Source organism: Phacochoerus africanus, chromosome 4 (genome assembly GCF_016906955.1).
Source record: "Phacochoerus africanus isolate WHEZ1 chromosome 4, ROS_Pafr_v1, whole genome shotgun sequence".
Classification (NCBI taxonomy): domain Eukaryota; kingdom Metazoa; phylum Chordata; class Mammalia; order Artiodactyla; family Suidae; genus Phacochoerus; species Phacochoerus africanus.
In genome coordinates, this window is record NC_062547.1 from 16,035,774 (window position 1) to 16,055,727 (window position 19,954).

Consider the following 19,954-nt stretch of genomic DNA (forward strand, 5'->3'; position numbering starts at 1 on the left):
GGACTGAACCAGCTCCACAGCTGTGACTCAAGCCACAGCAGTGACAACATGGGATGTTTCATCCAATGAGCCACCAGGGAACTCCATCCCGTTTTGTTCACGGGCAAACCCTCAACTGCTGAGGCATCGTGGCTGGCACATAGTAGGCACTCAGTACAAATGGACTGACTGCTTTGTCTCACATGAGAGGAACAAGAGAGGTCTTAAAAATCAGCTCAGTCTGGGAGTTCACGTGTGGCACAAGTGGTTAATGAATCCGACTAGAAACCATGAGGTTGAAGGTTCAATCCCTGGCCTCGTTCAGTGGGTTAAGGTTCCAGTGTTGCCGTGAGCTGTGGTGTAGTTCGCAGATGCGGCTCGGATCCCGCGTTGCTGTGGCTGTGGCGTAAGCTGGCAGCTGCAGCTCCAATTGGACCCCTAGCCTGGGAACCTCCATATGCCGTGGGAGCGGCCCTAGAAAAGGCAAAAAGACAAAAAATAAAAAAATTAAAATCATCTCAGTCTGCTTAGCGTGTGTATCAATACGTAAGGGAGTGAGGTGAACGAAAAACTACCCAAACTACCATAGTATCCCAGCGCTTCTGAGATTCTCCAAGTCTATCAACCAAAACCCTCTAAAAATCCTGGAGGCAGAGTTCCCAATTGTGGCCCAGCCGGTTAAGAAGCCGACTAGTATCCGTGAGGATGTGGCCTCGCTCAGTGGGTTAAGGCTTCTGGCACTGCCACAAGCTGTGGCATAAGTCACAGATGTGGCTCAGATCCCGAGTTGCTGTGGCTGCGGTGTAGGTCGGCAGCTGCAGCTCTGATTGGACCCCTCTGGGAACCTCCATATGCTGCAGGTGCAGCCTTACAAAAAAAATTTTTTTTTGGTCTTTTTGCCTTTTCTAGGGCCGCTTCCTGTGGCATATGGAGGTTCCCAGGCTAGGGGTCGAAGCGGAGCTGTAGCCACTGGCCTACACCAGAGCCACAGCAACGCAGGATCTGAGACGTGTCTGCAACCTACACCACAGCTCACGGCAACGCCAGATCCTTAACCCACTGAGCGAGGCCAGGGATCAAACACGCAACCTCATGGTTCTTCGTCAGATTCATTAACCACTGAGCCACGACGGGAACTCCAAAAAAAATTTTAATTAAAAATCCTGGAAGCTTGTCTAAGGCACATATGCCAGCCCCCTGAGAACACACTCAACTCTCCAGGTCTCCACTTCATCACCCTCCCTCCATGCATGTTCTGTGTGAATTATGTTCCCCCCAAGTGCATGTGTTAAAGTCCTAACCCCCAGTGTCTCAGAATGCGACTGTCTTTGGAGATAGTCTTTCAAGAGGTAATTAAGGTAAAATGAGGTCACTGGAGTGGGCTGTAATCCATTATGACTGGCATCCTTCTACGAAGAGGAGATCAGGACCCAGAAGAAAGACCGTGCAAAGATTCAGGGGGAAGATGGTCACTGACAAGCCACAGACCTGGGCCTCAGAGGAAACCAACCTGCAACACCTTGATCTTGGAATTCTAGCCTCCAGAACTATGAGATGATAAATTTCATATTGTTTAACTCCCCCGGTCTATTGTTCTTTGTTAACAGCAGCTCTAGCAAACCTAAATAATGTAGCAAATCCCAGGGGACTCGGGTGTTTGTTAAGGATGCCCCAGCTGGATGCAGGTTAGTAAACTGCTCAGTAAATGAAATGATGTGGATGTCAAGTAAGAAGAGAGAAAGACAAACAGGCACAATGTGTTGACATTTTTTATATTTGGTATTTGTTAAGTCTTTTAAAAAAATTTTTCAGGCCATTTTTTTTTTCCCTTAAAAAACAAACAAACAAAGAAGCAACCAACAGCAATAACTCTGTACAGGTATAACAAACATTAGAAATATGCATCATTCCAAAATAGTTACAAGAAAATTACAGTTTTAGAGTCCACATCAACACATCCTCTTCATAGGGTGCCCCCAAGGGAAAAGAGCTATAGTATGTTGAATACTGACTGCTGACACATTGTCTGAAAACTCAGAACTTGGGCTTTGGCGGCAAATCAGCATCAGTCACCAAGACTTGTTTAGCTCAGCAAGTGCAATCAAGCATTTCCAAAGAAAACCAGGCGTTTTCATCCCGGATGAAAAGCAAACATGAATCAGCTGCAGAGCTGGTCCCAACGCTCCCAGGAGCCTCTTACTTGATGGTACCCAAACCCAGCAGAGTCAATCATGCCAAAATCTGGCTGGAGGTCATCACATGGCCACAGGGAACAGACCCACTGGTGATTGCCTACGGCTGTCAATCATCGCTAGATTTACCTTTGCAGGCAAAACGTCCTTGAACTTGGGAGAAGATATCAATGGTCCCAGTCCCCCAAACCAACCCATCCCACCCTGGCTGGCTGTCCCCTATGCCCCTTGTAAGATACTAAGCAGGGGTGATGACACCAAGCCCACCATTCCACTGGACTCTAAATTTCACTTCCTTGTTCCTGGGAAGGTTCCAGGCCGGAGCTCAAAACCAGCTTCTTTTTCTGGGACCAACCCCCCTCCCCAGCCCGTGTGTACTTTATGTTTACACATTAAGCTTCCCTTTTCAATTGCTGTCCTATAAATACCCTCACACCCCCCCCCAACTTCGGGCGTCCCCAGGCCTGTCCAGGATGCAAAGAAGCACGATGACCTTCGTGTGACCTGCTCATTTGGAATCCAGACCTCTCGAGACAAGCCTTCCTCCCAGGATTGGGACTGACGTCTGAGCAGGGCTAGCAGGGCTGGCAGGGCCGCTGCTCCTTTCCTAGGCCCACACTAGGCATAAGGGAGGACGATTTCTGGGGTGTTTTTTTTTTTTTGCATTTTTCTAACATGTTGATGTAACTTTACTCTTTTAAGGGAATTTTTTGAGTCAAGTCCTGCACTTCTCTGGCAGCGGCAGTGCTGTGGGCGGGGCGTACGTCCACGTGGGATTTGACGCCCGGCCCCCATCACCATGGTTTCCTGAGGAACTGGAGTGGGAAGGGGTGTGGCGCACAGAACTGCCGCCTGAACAGGGACCTCTGAAGAAGTCACAGAGCTCTGCAAGGTTTGCGTGCCAGGGGCAGGCCACTTGTGCAGGCCCGGAAGCCATCCGCCCACACCCAGCTGCACCCAACACCCCGGGGCCCGCGGGGCATCCGCGATGCAGACCTGCGGAGCCAACCAGCCTGGCCGGCCCACCCCTGGAAGGGCTTGCGACAGAACGAACTGCTTGTGACCAAAGGGAGCAAAGGAGTCAGCCAAAAGTGCAATTTCCATTTGGGAAGTAAGGTTCTCCCAAAACGCAACGCCGTCACCACTTCTTTATTTCTTGAAGTACCTCGAAAGGAAAGGGAGGCAAAAGACGGACAGCACTTGACCTGTGAATCGAAAATCAAGCGCTTTCCGGACGCGGTGATTCACCCTTCCTAACCCTAAAATACCCACTCACTGACTAGTCCGTAATCAAAGTGCTGGTGAGCTGAGGAGCATGGCAGGGTCACCGGCTCCAACAGGTCCACCGTGACCAGGGCACTCGGAGAAGCCCCCGCTCCCGTCTTCCATAGGACGCCCTGTCCTACGTTCGCAGCAGGATTGATCACCGTGGGCAACGGGGCCACAGGACCCCAGGGACGTGGTAATTCCTTCATCAGACCTTGTATACTTCATTGCCTATTAGAGGAGAAACTCCACACATCTTCAAAATATAACCTGAGCCACAATATAAAATTAAAAAGAAACCAATCCTTTCATGTTAATGCCTTGAGACGTTTACAGATTATGTACCCATAAAATAAATCCACATAGATTCTGCAATTCTTGGTAGATACACACCTGAAGCCACAAAAAAAAACAAAAACAAAAATTAATCTGCATTTTTTTAAAAAAAGTAATTACAGCAGCAATAGAGTGAAAAGAGGTTTTAAAAATAATAATTACATCTTTGATACAAATTCGAACTTTGTACACCTCAATTCAAAGGAACGACTGTCTTAAGAGTTTAGTGTATATATATATATATATATATATATACATACACACAGTAGGTACGGATATGTGTCACTGCAGATACAGACTAAAGCCAGTAGACTTGAAGGAAGGAGGGGGGTTATCTGACACTGTTTTCACACAGAAGCGTTCACAGATTGCCACGCTTTTAAACACATACACACAAACACACATACACGGACACACAGACACACAAAATGCCAACCTGAGTAAAACGTTACTAAAAACCTAGAGCATTGTGAATCACTAAGTCACATATTGCACCTTTAAATAATCCTTCTTACCAAATACAGAAATGAGAAAAAAAGAAAAAAAAAAAAAGGATAAAACAGGGACAATAGGAGATAACTGTGTCGCTGGAGGGTTTCTCCGCTTTGCCCCGCCCCCACCCCGAAATTCGCAGGGTGATGTTTAGTTTTCACTCTCGCTTAACCAATGGGCAGAAAGTGTGGCCATCAGACGTGTCTCTGGGGGAAAACAGGAGGGGAAAAGGGAGGAAAGAATAGAGCAGTAAACAGGAAATGGGAGACGTGGGGGTGGGGGAGACTTCCTCTAATCCGATATGAGCAGGAATGTGACCGCGAAGGCTCAACCTCTGATACTAAACTACTGTTTAAATATTCCACATATTCCAATTATGAGATTCAATACAAAAATAGAAATATCTACTGAGTTTTGCCTGTGGAAGCATAATTCAGAAAAGGCACATGTTCAAATAGAAAACCCAGGCGGAAGAGGCACCATGTACCCCCACCCCCACCCCACATGATAAGCATCCACAATTATGTCTTTTCCATCAGCTAGATTCCAAGATACAGTAGGTAAAAATAGACCTCTGATACTTAAAATATATTCAACCCAACACAATCCTGGCTTTAGCATGTGAGTCATATAAAATAGTCTTTTTTAAAAAGAATGTCTTGGAAAAGAAAAAAAAAAATCATAGCTCACTTTTTCTGGTGTTCCGTAATTCTCACGAAAAAAGAAAAAAAAAAAGTGAACTCATCTCATTGGTCATCAGGAATGTAGTCGACTGGCTCACCACCCATCCACAGCCCCTAGAGCCCCAGCTTCTCATCTGTCATGGTTTACATGTGCAGCGTCACACCTTCGAATTAGTTCTAACAAAACAGAACAAAGAATTAGGATATTAGACATATAAAAACATGTCAACATCGGGGCATTTTCCTTTGCTGTGGGTGTGACGGTCCGGTTAGCTCCAGAAAGATTTTCCTTTGGAATCAGGCAATGTAACCGTTTGTCTTTCCAAATGCAGTCACTGGTGCAAGGTTTTCGTAGATTGTCATTGCAGTTGTGTTCTGGTAGATGAGATCTACTTTAGAGTCCTTCTGGGATCTGATAATATCCAAAACACACTGGTTGAGGAACACATACTGGTCCTGCAAGAAAAAGAGAGACAGCAAAATGAACACAGTCCCCAGAGGTTAGCATCCAAGGTCATCTGTTTTTTTTTTCAAACAGAGCACCCCCTTCCAACCCCGCCCAGCCCACGGTGAACACCTCAAGTTCCTGTGTGTTGAGGCGTAATAACATAACTGGTGAAATCTGAAACCACAGACAACAAGGTTCTCATCCTGGATGATTCTCAACCAGAGGCGCACACTCCCCACTCTTCGCCTCCCCAAGAAGCACTAGAATCTTGGGGAAAGGCAAAGAACGAATGTGAAGGAAATAATGCACATGTACCTTCAAACACTAAAAAGGCCAACAGGAGTTCCTTGGCTGGGGAGGATGTGTCGAATAAGGAGGAAACTGTCCTGATCAACAGAAGGGGTGAGTTCAAAGGGGATGATGGGGGTTGAGCTGGGGTTCCCTATGTTTCAGGGAGATGCGGAGACTGGGATAATGATTGGGGTAGATCTGAAAGTTCTCGCCTACCCAGCAAGCTCATCAGAACCTGTAAGCAGCCACTGAAAAGAGGAAGAAGAGGCGTTCCCACTGTGGCACAGTGGATGAAGAACCCGACTGCCAACTGCCAACTGCCAACAGGGGTTTGATTCCCGGCCAGGCACAGTGGGTTAAAGGATCCAGCAGTGCCACAGCCGCAGCTTGGATTCAATCCCTGGCCTAAAAACTTCCATATACCTTGGGTGTGGCCATAAAAAACGATAATCATAATAATAAAATAAAAAGAGAGACAAACAGATAGGAGGTAAAACAAAAATCTAGGGAAAGTAAGGGTTTTATATCCCCCTCCCTCTCAAAGAGTCATAAGCCGCATGGAAGGTTCTTAAGAAGTCTTGCAAGAAAGATGTCTGTTTTTGCTTAGCCCAGAGTTCTCCTACTTGCTTGCCCACAAACCTCCTCTTTTTTCCCTAAATAATGGGAAACAGACCCTATGTGGCAGCTGTAACTTGGAGTCAAACCCTGGCCTGGGAACTTGCACATGCCACAGGCATAGCCATAAAAACAAAAATTGTTTTTAAATGGGAGTTCCCATTGTGGCGCAGTGGTTAACGAATCTAAGAACCATGAGGTTGCAGGTTCGATCCATGGCCTCGCTCAGCGGGTTAAGGATCCGGTGTTGCTGTGAGCTGTGGTGTAGGTTGCAGACGGATCCCGCATTGCTGTGGCTCTGGCATAGGCTGGTGGCTACAGCTCCGATTACACCCCTAGCCTGGGAACCTCCATATGCTGCAGGAGCGGCCCAAGAAATGGCAAAAAGACCAAAAAAAAAAAAAAAAGTTTTTAAATGTTTCGAAAGAGGAAGAAGAGGTTCCCATTGTGGTGCAGCGGAAGCAAATCTGACTAGGATCTGGGTTAAGGATCCGGTGTTTCCATGAGCTGTGGTGTAGGCCGCAAACGTGGCTCAGATCTGGCGTGGCTATGACATAGGCCAGAAGCTATAGCTCTGAATAGACCCCTAGCCTGGGTCTAAAAAAAAAAAAAAGCGGCACTAAAAAGCAAACAAAAAAAAAAAAGAGGAAGAAGAGGTGTGTGCTGAACAATATTCATAATGCTCTAAGAGAAAAGCCACAGGGCAGCACTATATATAAAATAAGATCAATTTTTAAAATATGCTCCATTTGTGAGTGTGTGTATGTATATACATGTTCTTCTACAGATGTATTTTAAAAAGTCTGTAAAGTCACACACAAATTGTAAATATTAGCTATCTCCAGGGAATGGAATTGGGGAAGAAAAAACGAGAGTAAAAAACATCTTCTATATAAACCTGTCCTATTAGGTTTTTTGGTATGAACAAATTTATACTATTTTCTTTTTTTATTTGAGGAGTGTGCACATATTCCATAATTATTTTTAATTACAACAATAGTAAAAACTCCTATTTTCTGTTTTTTGGGTTTTTTTTGGTTTTTTTTTTTTTTTTTTGGTCTTTCCAGGGCTGCCCACACGCCATATGAAAGTTCCTGGGCTAGGGGTCGAATTGGAACTGTAGCTACCAGCCTATGCCACAGCCACAGCAACACCAGATCCAAGTCGAGACTGCAACTTACACCACGGCTCATGGCAACGCTGGATCCTTAACCCAGTGAGGGAGGATGGGGATCGAGCCCAAGTCCTCATGGATACTAGTCAGGTTTGTTACCGCTGAGCCACAACAGGAACTCCTAAATTTATATTATTTTCAAAATATTTTTTTTAAAGGGACAAGGAGTTCCCTGGTGGCTCAGTGGGTTAAGGATCCAGCATCGTCACTACTGTGGCACAGGTTCAATCCCTGGCCCTGGAACTTCCGCATGCTATAGGTATGGTCAATTAAAAAAATGGGGGGGAGGACAAGAAAATTTGTATGCAGGTATAAGATTTCTGTGCTTCTCAAAACCTGATAAAAGATTGAGAACTTCAACTCTATTTATAACAGAAAAAAAGAGCTGTCTTCCAACCAACACAGGAGATGATTTCCACTCTTCCCACCCCAGTCACATAGCTCACCCCAAGGCACACGGTATACCCAGGTCTCTAGAATATTCTCTGCTGGACACAGAAACACAGCACATATTCACAGAGTTCCAAACTGGGAGACAGTACCAGCCTAATACAAGATGAATATTCTGCTCTCAGCCTGGTCGAGGCACATTCTCAACCTCCAGCTTTGAGAAAGGCTATTTCCTGATAACACTTACTGAGACCATGCCTTGAACATATTGGTTAAATCAGGAACATTTCAGGGAAAGCCAAACCCAAGAGTTTCATACAGATAACACTGTAGATGTTAAGCGTGCATGTTCCCAACTGGGCACCATCCCCCCATAACTATGATAACTAACCCTCTCTAACACCCACAGGGTGGAGTGAGGATTTACCGAAGTATTAATGCTTAAAGTGGCGTTATGCTATTTCAGATCATTCATATTTGATAAGGCCATTTCATTTTGGTTTTTTTAGGGCCACACCTGCAGTTCCCAGGCTATGGGTTGAATCTGAGCTGCAGATGAGTCCTATACCACAGCCACAGCAGTGCCAGATTCAAGCTGCATGTGTGACCTACACCACGGCTTGCAACAATGCTGGATCCTTAACTCACTCAGCAAGGCCAGGGATTGAACTTGCATCCTCATGGACACCAGTCAGTATCCACTGAGCCACAATGAGAACTCCTCATTAACTTATTTTAAGGACAGTCAGACCTTCCTAGAAATGAGGAATGAAAAGACCAGTTTTGTGAGTTTAAAACCCAGAAGCCAAAGATCAGGGACTTGCTTCAATTATTTGGAGAGTCAGTGGCAGCAAGGTGAAGGGTCCTGATACTATCTGGGTTTGTGGCTCCACTGTGTTATCAGTACTGCTACGTTCCCTGAATCCAGTATCGCGGGGAAGTCCAACCCCACACGGCTTTACGGTCTCAAAAGAAATCCAGTGTTACCTCAGAGCCAAGAGCCAGAGAGATCTGAAAGCGTGGGATATTTTAACACAAGTGTGCGACACGATGCAAGCTTTTACACATGGCCGGGAAGGGCGAAGTGTCAAACACAGATGCTGAACTCACCTCTGTTTGCACCATTAAAGGCCTGTGCATTCGGAGGTCGTACACAATCCCGTACACGTCCACAGTGTTCTCGTTCTCTATCTGGTAGATAAGACGGTCGATGGCAATGAAAGTGCCTGTCCTTCCCACCCCAGCACTGAAAGAAAGGGGACGCGAGCACGTTAGCATGAGTCACTTCTCCTGCAAAACTCCCATTTCCCCGTTTGTCCACATAGCGTGTTCTCCTCCACCATCAGGCATCAAGGGTCAAGTCCAGGACCCCTAACCATTGGCTCGATGGAAACCTCAGCAAGGCAGACTGTACTAGCTTAGAATTGGGGCCCAAGTCCGAAAGTTACCTTCAAGTCAAATGCCACAAATACAACACCTCACTATGGCTTCTTGAATCTCAGTCCCATTCAAACTGTCAACCGTATTGAGGACGGCAAGTTTCATAGTTATTCCCTTCTTCTGTCCGAAATTAATCCTTTTCTTTTCAAAGCTAATGTCTTATTGTTCTGGAGGAGGGAGTGGCAAACTTTTTCTGTTAAGGGCCAGGTAGTAAATATCTTTAGCTTTGCAGACCAAAATGGACTCTTTCTGCCATTGCAGCATGAAAGTAACAATAGACAATATGTAAACAAATGGGCATGGCTATGTTCCAATAAAACTTTATTTATAAAAGCAGGCACCCAAGTAGACTGTGGTGGTGGTTTACAGGGGTATGCGCATCTCCAAGCTCATCAAGTTGCAGGCATTCGTGTATGTATAGCTTTTGTATGTTGAAAGAAAATGGGGGGAGGGGGATCCACACCCATGGCATACAGAAGTTCCTGGGCCAGGGACTGAACCTGTGCCATAGCTGCAACCCAAGCCACAGCAGTGACAGTGCCAGATCCTTAACCCACGGAGTCACAATGGCACACTGAAAAAACATTTTTAAATAAACAAATAGAGTTTGCATTTCAATACCGTTAAACAGCAAACAAAAATGCTAAAGAAAACAGGCTGCAGAATGATGTATACATTATCAAATCTGGTGAAAGTTTAAAGCCATTTAAAGCCATAGATACGTACATATGCAGCAAAATACCTATGTAGTAAAAAGACATATAAAGCCATAGATACATACATCATACATATGTAGTAAAATACAAAAAGCATGCAAAGGAATGATACAGGTCAACTTCAACTATGTAGGAAGGAGAATGGGATAGGAGATTAGTAAGTAGAGACTTTATATTTTATTTGTTTATTTTTTTTCTTTTTTCTTTTTAGGGCCGCTCCCGTGGCATATGGGAGGTTCCCAGGCTAGGGGTCTAATCAGAGCTACAGCTGCTGGCCTACACTACAGCCATAGCAACGAAGGATCTGAGCCGCATCTGTGACCCACACCACAGCTCACGGCAACACCAGATCCTTAACCCACTGAGCAAGGCCAGGGATCGAACCCACAACCTCGTGGTTCCTAGTCGGATTTGTTTCCACTGGGTCACACAGGAACTCAGAGACTTTATATTTTAATGTATTATTAACGAAAAGAAGAATATACAGCCTCATGTTTGTGCTTTACTAAATTGTTGTTAGTTTCTATATTTCTGTAAAGTTGAAATATTTTATAAGAAAATACTATAAATAAGAAGTCAATTTAAATAGATTAAGTTTTCTAAAAATACAGGCAGCCAACCAGATCTGGCCCACAGGGTATATAGTTTGTAAACCCCTGTTCTAAAGCAACAAAACTCAGGGAATAAATCCATGGTCCCTTAGCCAAATCTTCCTTGAATTTGTAATACCTACAGCATTCCCTCTTAGGCTTTTTTTTTTTTCCCCCAAAAGTGCCCGTATTTATAATTATGTTTGAAATCTGTCAGACATGAAGCACCATAATGCATACCTGCAGTGCACCAGAATCGGTGACTCTGGAGGACTCTGTTTCATGTAGTCACGAACAAGGTACCGGAAATTGATGAGCAGGTCAGTGGTGTCGGGAACCCCGTGGTCAGGCCAGGAGGTGAAATGGAACTGACGCAGTGGGTGACTCTCGCTTGTCTGAATCTAAAGGCCAAGAAAAGAGAGATTGAGAGAGAAAGGCAACAGGATCCAGCAGTACCTGAAGGCTGCAGTGCACAGGACAGATGAAGGGCAGCCCAGCAGAGTGGTGATGACCACCGAATAGAACTGTACATTAGGACAACAGCTCAGGGTGCTTGCCTGGATTTTGATGTGCTCATCAAATCCTCATCATATGCCAAGCAGGAGGATTTGTTATCCCCCTTTAAAGAAGACGGAGAGAGCTCCCTGGTGGCTCAGCAGGTTAAGGATCAGGCATTGTCACTGCTGTGGCTCAGGTCACAGCAGTGGCACAGGTTTGATCCTTGGCCCAGGAACTTCCACATGCCGCGAGGTGCCCACAAAAGGGGGGGGGCAAAATTTCCAACTTCTCTAACACTCAGCTCAGAGGCAAAAGTCCCTTGTCCTTTGATTTTGAGTTTAGAATCTTCCCTTTCCCCCACAGCCTCCTGCAATCATGCACCCATATTCTTATACCTATACCTCCTTAGAGCTTCATAAGCCCCATCCCTGAGCTTGCCTGGGAATGTCACTGACCAAAAATGAATTTACATAAATGCAACTAAGATAATCAAGGCCTTTGGGGCAAGAACTGCCTCATAATTCACATATCTTTCAAAGAATTTAATAACTAAGCAACTAGTAAGCACCAAATAAACATTTAGAATTGTAAGGGTTTGACAAAGGGCTCCCTTCCCCCCACAAAAAATCTATTTCGACTTCAGATAGACAATAGAAAGGAGAATGCAGACCTCACTATAACAGAGCTAGTTATGCAGACTGGTTTCCTACCATGGACCAAAGCGCATACCTTTAATTAGCAGAACTCCACCCACAGTGGGCCGTGCCGTCCCTGATTCACCTGTACTCATTACCCCTACACCTGGGAAGTGACCTCACATCACCCGGGCTGCAGGCATTTCCATCTCCTTTATGACAGCTACCCTTTGAAGTTTTTTTTTCTTTTTATTTTAGGGATATACCTGCAGCATATGCAAATTCCCAGGCTAGGGGTCGAATCAGAGCTGCAGCTGCCAGCCTACACTACAGCCACAGCAATGCCAGATCCAAACCACATCTGTGACCTATACCACAGCTCATGGCAACGTCAGATCCTTTAACCCACTGAGGGAGACCAGGGATCAAACCTGCATCCTCACAGCTATTAGTTGGGTTCTTAACCTGCTGAGGCACTCTTGAAGTGTACTTATTTTTAAAAAATGTAGAGATATCACAAAAGCAGTGCATTCACATTATTCAAAATGTGGATGGAGTTCCCTTGTGGCTCAGTGAGTTAAGAACCTAGTGTTGTCACCTCTGTGGGTCTAGTTACTGCTGTGGCATGGGTTCAATCCCTGGCCTGGGAACTTCTGAAGGCCAAGGGAATGGCCCCAAAAAAAGTGGAAAACAGTAAGGCAGAAGGGCAGTCAGGGAAGAGGTACTATGAAGTCTCATCGTGTACAAATGTAATAATCACAGATTTAACCAAAAGCACTCATCCAGTTCCCAGTGTGGCTCAGCAGTAACAACTCTGACTAGTATCCATAAGGACGAGTGTTCAATCCCTGCCGCCACTCAGTGGATTAAGGATCCAGCATTGCTACGAGCTGCAGTGTAGGTCACAGATGCAGTTTGGATCCAGCATTGCCATGGCTGTGGTGTAGGCTGGCAGCTGCAGCTCCAATTCGACCCCTAGCCTGGGAACCTCCATATGCTAAGGGTGCGGCCCTAAAAAGTATTCATCCAAAGATAGAAACCAGCCACGAGAGACAAGAAGAGAGTCAGGGAGAGCTCAGACTTTCAGTATTCTCTCTGAAAAGGAGCAAAGAAGGTCGGGTTGGGGGTGGCAGGCAAACGAAATATTCAGCTCTATCAGTTATGGCCCCACTTTTTAAAGGGAAAATATATTTGTATATATTTTATGTAATTAAAAATAATATTTTAGGAGTTCCCATCGTGGCTCAGCAGAAATGAATCTGACTAGTATTCATCAGGACATAGGTTCAATCCCTGGCCTCTCTCACTGCGTTAAGGATCCGGCGTTGCCATGAGCTGTGGTGTAGGTCACAGACTCAGCTTGGATCCCGTGTTGCCGTGGCTCTGGTGAAGGCTGGCGGCTACAGCTCCGATTAGACCCCTAGCCTGGACACCTCCATACACCAAAGCCCTAAAAAGACAAAAATAATACTAATACTATTTTACTAAATGCCGTGTGGTATCCTGGATTGGATCCTGAACAGGAAAGGGTTTTAGTGGGAAAAGGAGAAATTAGAATAGAGTCTAGAGTTTAGTTAATCTAAAAACAATTTTTTTTAAGGAGGTAGACAATTCCACTCATGATTTCCCTGAACAAGAGCAAACCCCACACAGTGAAAGCAACCAAGGATAAGCCAGTCTGCTGGGTGAAAGCTATAGAAATAAGCATGACATTTTCAGGATTTCTCAGTGATTGTGAGTTGGATCATTTACGTGGCCCATTCAGTGCACAATTAACTGCTCTGACAGCATCTCCAGAGAAGGAATTGAAATAAATATTAGTCAAAACCAGAGCCTTTAAGACACAGCAATGAGTAAAGAGGTAATAGAGTACATCAGTGTAATATGAAATGACTTAGGAAATCTTCAAGGATAATTCTGATAAACTAGAACCCAACCCACCAACCCCTCCTAAGATTAAATACCACTGAATCTAATCTCTAGGCTTTTCTTTTATGCATTCTTCATTATGTGCATAAAATTTCACCTATTATGTTTCACTTAATGACACTGTATCTTCTCCTCCTGGTAATTATGATATCATTTCTAATAGCTGAATAATGGCAGTGACTAGATAACCTACAGTTTAGTTATTCACTCTCCAAAAGCTAGATATTTGCATGGTCTCCAAATTTCCCCTCCATTATAAATAACGTGCAGATTCATAATGGTTTCTGCTCTATTTCAAATTATTTCTTGAGGACAGATTCTCAAACATGGAACCACCAGATCAAAGAGGAATGGACATTTTTATGCCTTTGCTATAAACTGTAGAGGGTTATACTAATTTGCATGGCCATTAAAAGATATCGAAAGGACTCAGGACACTGCGTCTATTTTTAAACACCCTTAAAAAAATAAAAAAGGGAGTTCCCGTCGTGGCGCAGTGGTTAGCGAATCCGACTAGGAACCATGAGGTTGCGTGTTTGATCCCTGGCCTTGCTTAGTGGGTTGATGATCCGGCGTTGCCGTGAGCTGTGGTGTAGGTTGCAGACGTGGCTTGGATCCCAAGTTGCTGTGGCTCTGGTGTAGGCTGGAGGCTACAGCTCTGATTTGACCCCTAGCCTGGGAACCTCCATATGCCGTGGGAGTGGCCCTAGAAAAGACAAAAATAAATAAATAAATAAAATAAAATAATAAAAATAAAAAATAAAAAGGACACATAAACTGACTTCTTAGAATGCCTACAGAATTTAATTGGATTTGTTTTCTAACTTTTAGGGAGAAGGCCACATGCATATGCCCTGGAATCCTACTGTTGTAACTGTCATTATATATTGCTCTCAACAGCAAATGGCCACCCCCGATGGCCATTTGTAAATGGAAGAAAAGGAGTCATAGATGCTGAATCATGCTCTTAAGATTCATTTTATTTAAAAACAACATGAAGGAGTGAGTTACTACTATGGCTCAGGGGGCTAAGAAGCCAACTCAGTATCCACAAGAATGTGGGTTCGATCCCTGGCCTCAATCAGTGGATTAAGGATCTGACATTGCCCTAAGCTGTAACATAGGTCACGGATGCAGCTCAGATCTAGTGTGGCTGTGGTATAGACCAGCAGCCGCAGCTCTGATTTGCCCCCTAGCCTGGGAACATCCATCTGCCACAGGTATAGCTGTAAAAAGAAAAAAAGAAAAAAAAAAGAACAACGTGCAGTTTTCCCTAAGAAAGTAAAGCGTAATTAATTACACGTTAATTGGAAGGAAGATGAGGGGAGGGAGGAAGAAACGCTAACAGGTTGCCTTAGAGGATATGCACATATGGATTGTTCAATTCTGTAAAGAAGAAAGCAAAAATATTTTTATCATGCATTAAAAAAATGGGTTAATGTCACCCTAAAAAGTCTCACCCCCAAGTTCATGTATGTTAATTTATTATGAGATCTATCCATCTTGACCTCTAACTTACATTTTTCACTGTGAAGTCTCTGATGGTCCATTCTGGAAGGACAATCTCTGACGTCATTGCCACAGTTATGTCCCCGTAGTCCTGAGCCTGCTTGGAGGGCCAGTACTCCTCACATTTGGTCTAGAATAAAATCGTATGACTGGGTCACTTTGCTGAACAGCAGAAATTGACAGAACATTGTGAATCAACGATAATGAAAAATTTTTTCATAAAAATTTAAAAAATAAAGACTGAAAAAAATAAAATTGCATTTTTACGCAAAGACTCAGATCACACCGTCTGCCATCACTAAAGCCTCTCAGGGGAGATCAGATGTTGAAAACCAGCACCAGGGTCTGAGTCTATCCCTTAGTTGGGTTCTGACTCTTGGAATTTTGAGTTTTGTTTTGTTTTGTTTTGAATTTATGATTCCTGCCAACTCTTTTAAGTTTGGGAGTTTTCTCACAAAAATCTGGCTTTTCTTGAAAGATCAGAAGATCTGGCCAACACGAAGCCCCCATTTCTGCAAGAAAACTGATTTACAGCTAAGCAGAGGCTGTTCCTCCATAGGGGATGCTGTGCCCATCCAGTGCCCCCGAGGCCCTACAGTAGCCATTCCACTAACTGCTCACCGAACAACTTCTCCAACTGACCCATAACCCTAAGCAACTAGAAGAAACAAGAACTTTCCCCAATACTTTTAGATACACACTAATGGCAATACATACACACCAATAAAGAGAACCAGAATAAATCATTTGCAGGTCTTTGATTTTTTATAAAGTCAGTGGGCAGATGTGAACAGAAATAAAAATCAGGAAACAACTGCTCTCTGAAAATATCTGAATACCCATTTGGTAACTGACTTAAAAAAAAAAATGGGAGGTTTATTTTGCTTTAAAAACAGATGCTGGCTTCCCACCTCCAGAGATGCTGGCTTTGGCCCAAGAATCTGTATTTTTTTAAAGATCTGGGTTTCTGGGAGCTCCTTAGTGGCCCTAGTGATTAAGGATCCCTCACTGTCACTGCTGTTGCATGGATTCTATCCCTGGCCCAGGAACTTCTGCATATCATGGGCATGGCCAAAAAAAAACCTGGTTTCTGGACCACTGTTCCAAGAAAGAACACAGGACTGGGACATACACTGACATGGAGTTTTTGCCCAGGTTGGTCATCTACCAACTGGGTTTATTTTGCTTCCTTGTGGGCAAGTTCTTAAACTCTGAGCCTCAGCTTCCCTCACAGGGTTGTTACAGGGAAAAAACAACATACATGGAGCATCTAGGCAGAAAACACACTGGCTCCCTTCTCCTTTCCCCCAGAGTCAGTAACACTCTCTTCTCTTCTGACTAGTGGCAAACAAGGGCCCATCTAAATTAGTCTTCTTGTTCTCTGTTAATTTAATATGTCCTTTTCATTGGGCAAACAGATACATGAGAATGTTCCATGTTTAAGGCCCCAAGCTCAATGGCACCATAACATTTCTTTGTATTCATAATCAGTGGCCTTTTGTTTGCATAACAACCCTGTTCTAATGCAAGAAGGAGATGCTGAAGCCAACCTTCTGTATCACAGCTAAGATGATGGGGCACCACCTCTTACTTTCTTTGCTACCTTCCCCAGCCCCTAGCCCAGGACTTTACACTTGCTTGGAGTTGGATAAACCTCTGTTAGATTAAAACGGGGAGGCGGGGGAGGACCATTGAAAGAAGCGATGCCTGACGGGTTCTCCTTCCACCCCGGGGTGCCATTCCAAGTGTGCATCCTGGAGCCGCAGGCGCAGCAGCCCTGAGCATTGTCAGAAATGCAACTCTGGGCTCCTCCACGGGCCCTCTGAACTAGAAACTCAGAGGCAGAACCACTTTCTTTTTATTTTTATTTATATTTATTTATTTATTTATTTATGTCTTTTTGCCATTTCTTGGGCGGCTCCCGTGGCATATGGAGGTTCCCAGGCTAGGGGTTGAATCGGAGCTATAGCTTTTGGCCTACACAGAGCCACAGCAATGCAGGATCCGAGCCACGTCTGTGACCTACACCACAGCTCATGGCAACGCCCGATCCTTAACCCACTGAGCAAGGGCAGGGACCGAACCCGCAACCTCAAGGGTCCTAGTTGGATTTGTTAACCACTGCACCATGACGGGAACTCTCCTTTTTTTTTTTTTTTTTGGTCTTTTTGCAGAACCACTTTCAAGGTGATTCTGATGCACTCCTTAGTTTCAGAACCACCGGTTTAGGGATTCCTGTCCTGTTCTTCAAGTATTGAACCTACATGAAAAGATTCAGAGAGCACATTATATCCAATGCCTCAGGCAGAGACTTTCTGAATTTCGCCCAGGTTTTTCAGTTCTCCTTTGATCCACTTATGGAAATGGGGGATTCTATTACTAAAAGAAATCTCATCCTGGATGAAAAGGGTCAGGGTGGGGGGCGGGAGTACAGGGATTCCAGGCCATCACAGGGGAGAGGAAACTGCTGAGACTTATCTGGGAATATGCCTGAAAGTTTGCATAAAGGGTCCTGATGTTAAAACTAAGTTTGAAAATCAACGAGATGGTCAAATTGGTCATCTCACAGGTGAAGCTGTTTGCTTGCACCCATCACAGAGCTGATGAAGGACAGGGCTGCACACGAGTTCTTCCTCTGCACTTAACTCAACCCCTGCCATTTACTCCAGCAGCAGCAACTTAATGAAGAGAGAGGACCACTCTCTGCCCACAAAGGAACGTAATGATAACATAGACTTCTTTGGGAGTTCCCGTTGCAGCACAGCAGAAATGAATCCAGCTAACATCCATGAGGACGCGGGTTCAATCCCTGGCCTCGCTCAGTGGGTTAAGAATCCGGCATTACCATGAGCTGTGGTGTAGGTCACAGACACGGCTTGGATCCCATGTTGCTGTGGCTGTGGTGTAGGCCAGCAACTACAGCTCAGATTCGACCCCTAGCCTGGCAACCTCCATACGCCGCGGGTGCAGCCCTAAAAAGCAAAAAAATAAATTAAAATAAAAACTTGCTTCTTAGAGATAAAAAAGAAAACACATTCCTAGAAAGAGAGGTACTAATGTTTGGAGGAGTTTTTTGTTTGTTTGTTTTCCGGAGACGAATGTTTTTTAAAATACTTATCCTCAAAAAAAACAAAAAAAGGGGAGTTCCCGTCGTGGCGCAGTGGTTAACGAATCCGACTAGGAACCATGAGGTTGCAGGTTCGGTCCCTACCCTTGCTCAGTGGGTTAACGATCTGGCGTTGCCGTGAGCTGTGGTGTAGGTTGCAGACGCGGCTCGGATCCCGCGTTGCTGTGGCTCTGGCATAGGCTGGCAGCTACAGCTCCGATTCAACCCCTAGCCTGGGAACCTCCATATGCCGCGGGATCGGCCCAAGAAATAGCAACAACAACAACAACAACAAAGACAAAAGACAAAAAAAAAGTATCCTCATATCACAGTACATATGAATGAATGAATTGAACTGAATAATAATAAAAAGTAAAGATACTTACCCTTCCCTGTTCAACACATTTGGTCAACATGACAATGGCATAGACATTTTTCTCCCAAACCATTCGCCAAAAATCCTTCAAAGTGTTGGGTAAAGGTCCTTGTGTGGCAATGAAATCCCTCTTGGAATGGTAGCCCTACAAAATGGAAAGGTGCACATTTCAGTCTCAAGGAGGCAGCAAGAAGGGCTCTGAGGACGTCCTCCCAGCCAGCCAGCGCCATGAGACCCTCTCCCCACTTACAGGCATGTAGTTGGCGTTGATGTAGTCATCAGCTGAATGGGTCTGGACTGAAAGTTTGACACGGGACGTATCATCTGTGACAGTTCAAGGAAAAAAGTTCCACATTAGAAGAGAGGCAACTGGGTAAGGTGAGTTTCACCCAAGAGAGAAAAAGAAGTACCAAATATCTCGAAGGTGCGTGGCTCGGCATTTTACCTACACGACCTTATTTCATTGTCACTCTCAGCAGATGGGACTGCAGCACAAAGAAGTTACATGATCAACTGGCAGAGCTAGTAAGTGGCAAAGTCTGGGTTCCAACCGGGCAGCCTGGCACTGGGGCCCAAGCTCTTAACCATGCCAGTCTGCCTTCTCAGATGAAACCAGTTATAACCATCCTTGGCTGTGTGGCATGAGCCCGGGAAGGCCCTCAGCCATGTTAGTTATAACCACCCCCCCATACAAGCTTCTGTGTCCATTTTGCAGATGAGGAAACTGAGGATCAGAGAGAGCAAGCGATTTTTTTTTTTTCTTGGCCACATCCGTGGCATGAGAAGGTCCCAGGCCAGGGATTGAATTTGAGCCACAACTGTGACCTATGCCACAGCTGTAGCAACACCCAATCCTTAACCCACTGTACCACAGTGGGAACTCTGAGATGGAGTGATTTCTACAAGCGCATTCATCTGGGGAATGGCAGTCAGAATTTAAATCCAGTTCCCCTGCCACTATGGCAGGGTAGACACTCAGGTTAAGTTTCTCACGCTTCTGCTATTCTCATAAAAAAGTTGTTATAGGAAGACAGTCCCAAATGCAAGAATAAACTGAATGTCTATGGCTACTGTAAGTGGAAGGATCTAAAACATAAAATTCTCATGTTTCCTACATACTGTCATCTCAAAAAATGCACTAACTTGTCTAACCCCAGAAATGAAATAATATCCCTAAATTCAAATGTCAGGAGGGGCGACATCTCCCTGTCTCTGATTACCCACTAGCCCACCTTCCCCTGGGCAAAATAATGAAACAATTCTAAACCCGGTTACCAACATGAGTTTCA

The 19,954-nt window shown here is 44.7% G+C and overlaps 1 protein-coding gene across 3 annotated transcripts in view; it reads right to left on the minus strand.

The window, feature by feature from the left end:
• Nucleotides 1-3,268: 3,268 nt before the first annotated feature.
• Nucleotides 3,269-19,954, minus strand: part of PTPRJ (protein tyrosine phosphatase receptor type J) — a 176,949-nt gene continuing 160,263 nt past the window's right edge. For all 3 annotated transcript variants that reach the window (XM_047775711.1, XM_047775710.1, XM_047775709.1), the window contains 6 exons: nucleotides 18,916-18,989; nucleotides 18,676-18,810; nucleotides 15,194-15,313; nucleotides 10,853-11,013; nucleotides 8,977-9,112; nucleotides 3,269-5,404 (listed from right to left, as the gene is read on the minus strand). In XM_047775711.1, the coding sequence (XP_047631667.1) occupies nucleotides 5,246-5,404; nucleotides 8,977-9,112; nucleotides 10,853-11,013; nucleotides 15,194-15,313; nucleotides 18,676-18,810; nucleotides 18,916-18,989 (785 nt within the window). In that variant the 3' untranslated portion in view covers nucleotides 3,269-5,245. The remainder of the gene's footprint in view (nucleotides 5,405-8,976; nucleotides 9,113-10,852; nucleotides 11,014-15,193; nucleotides 15,314-18,675; nucleotides 18,811-18,915; nucleotides 18,990-19,954) is intronic.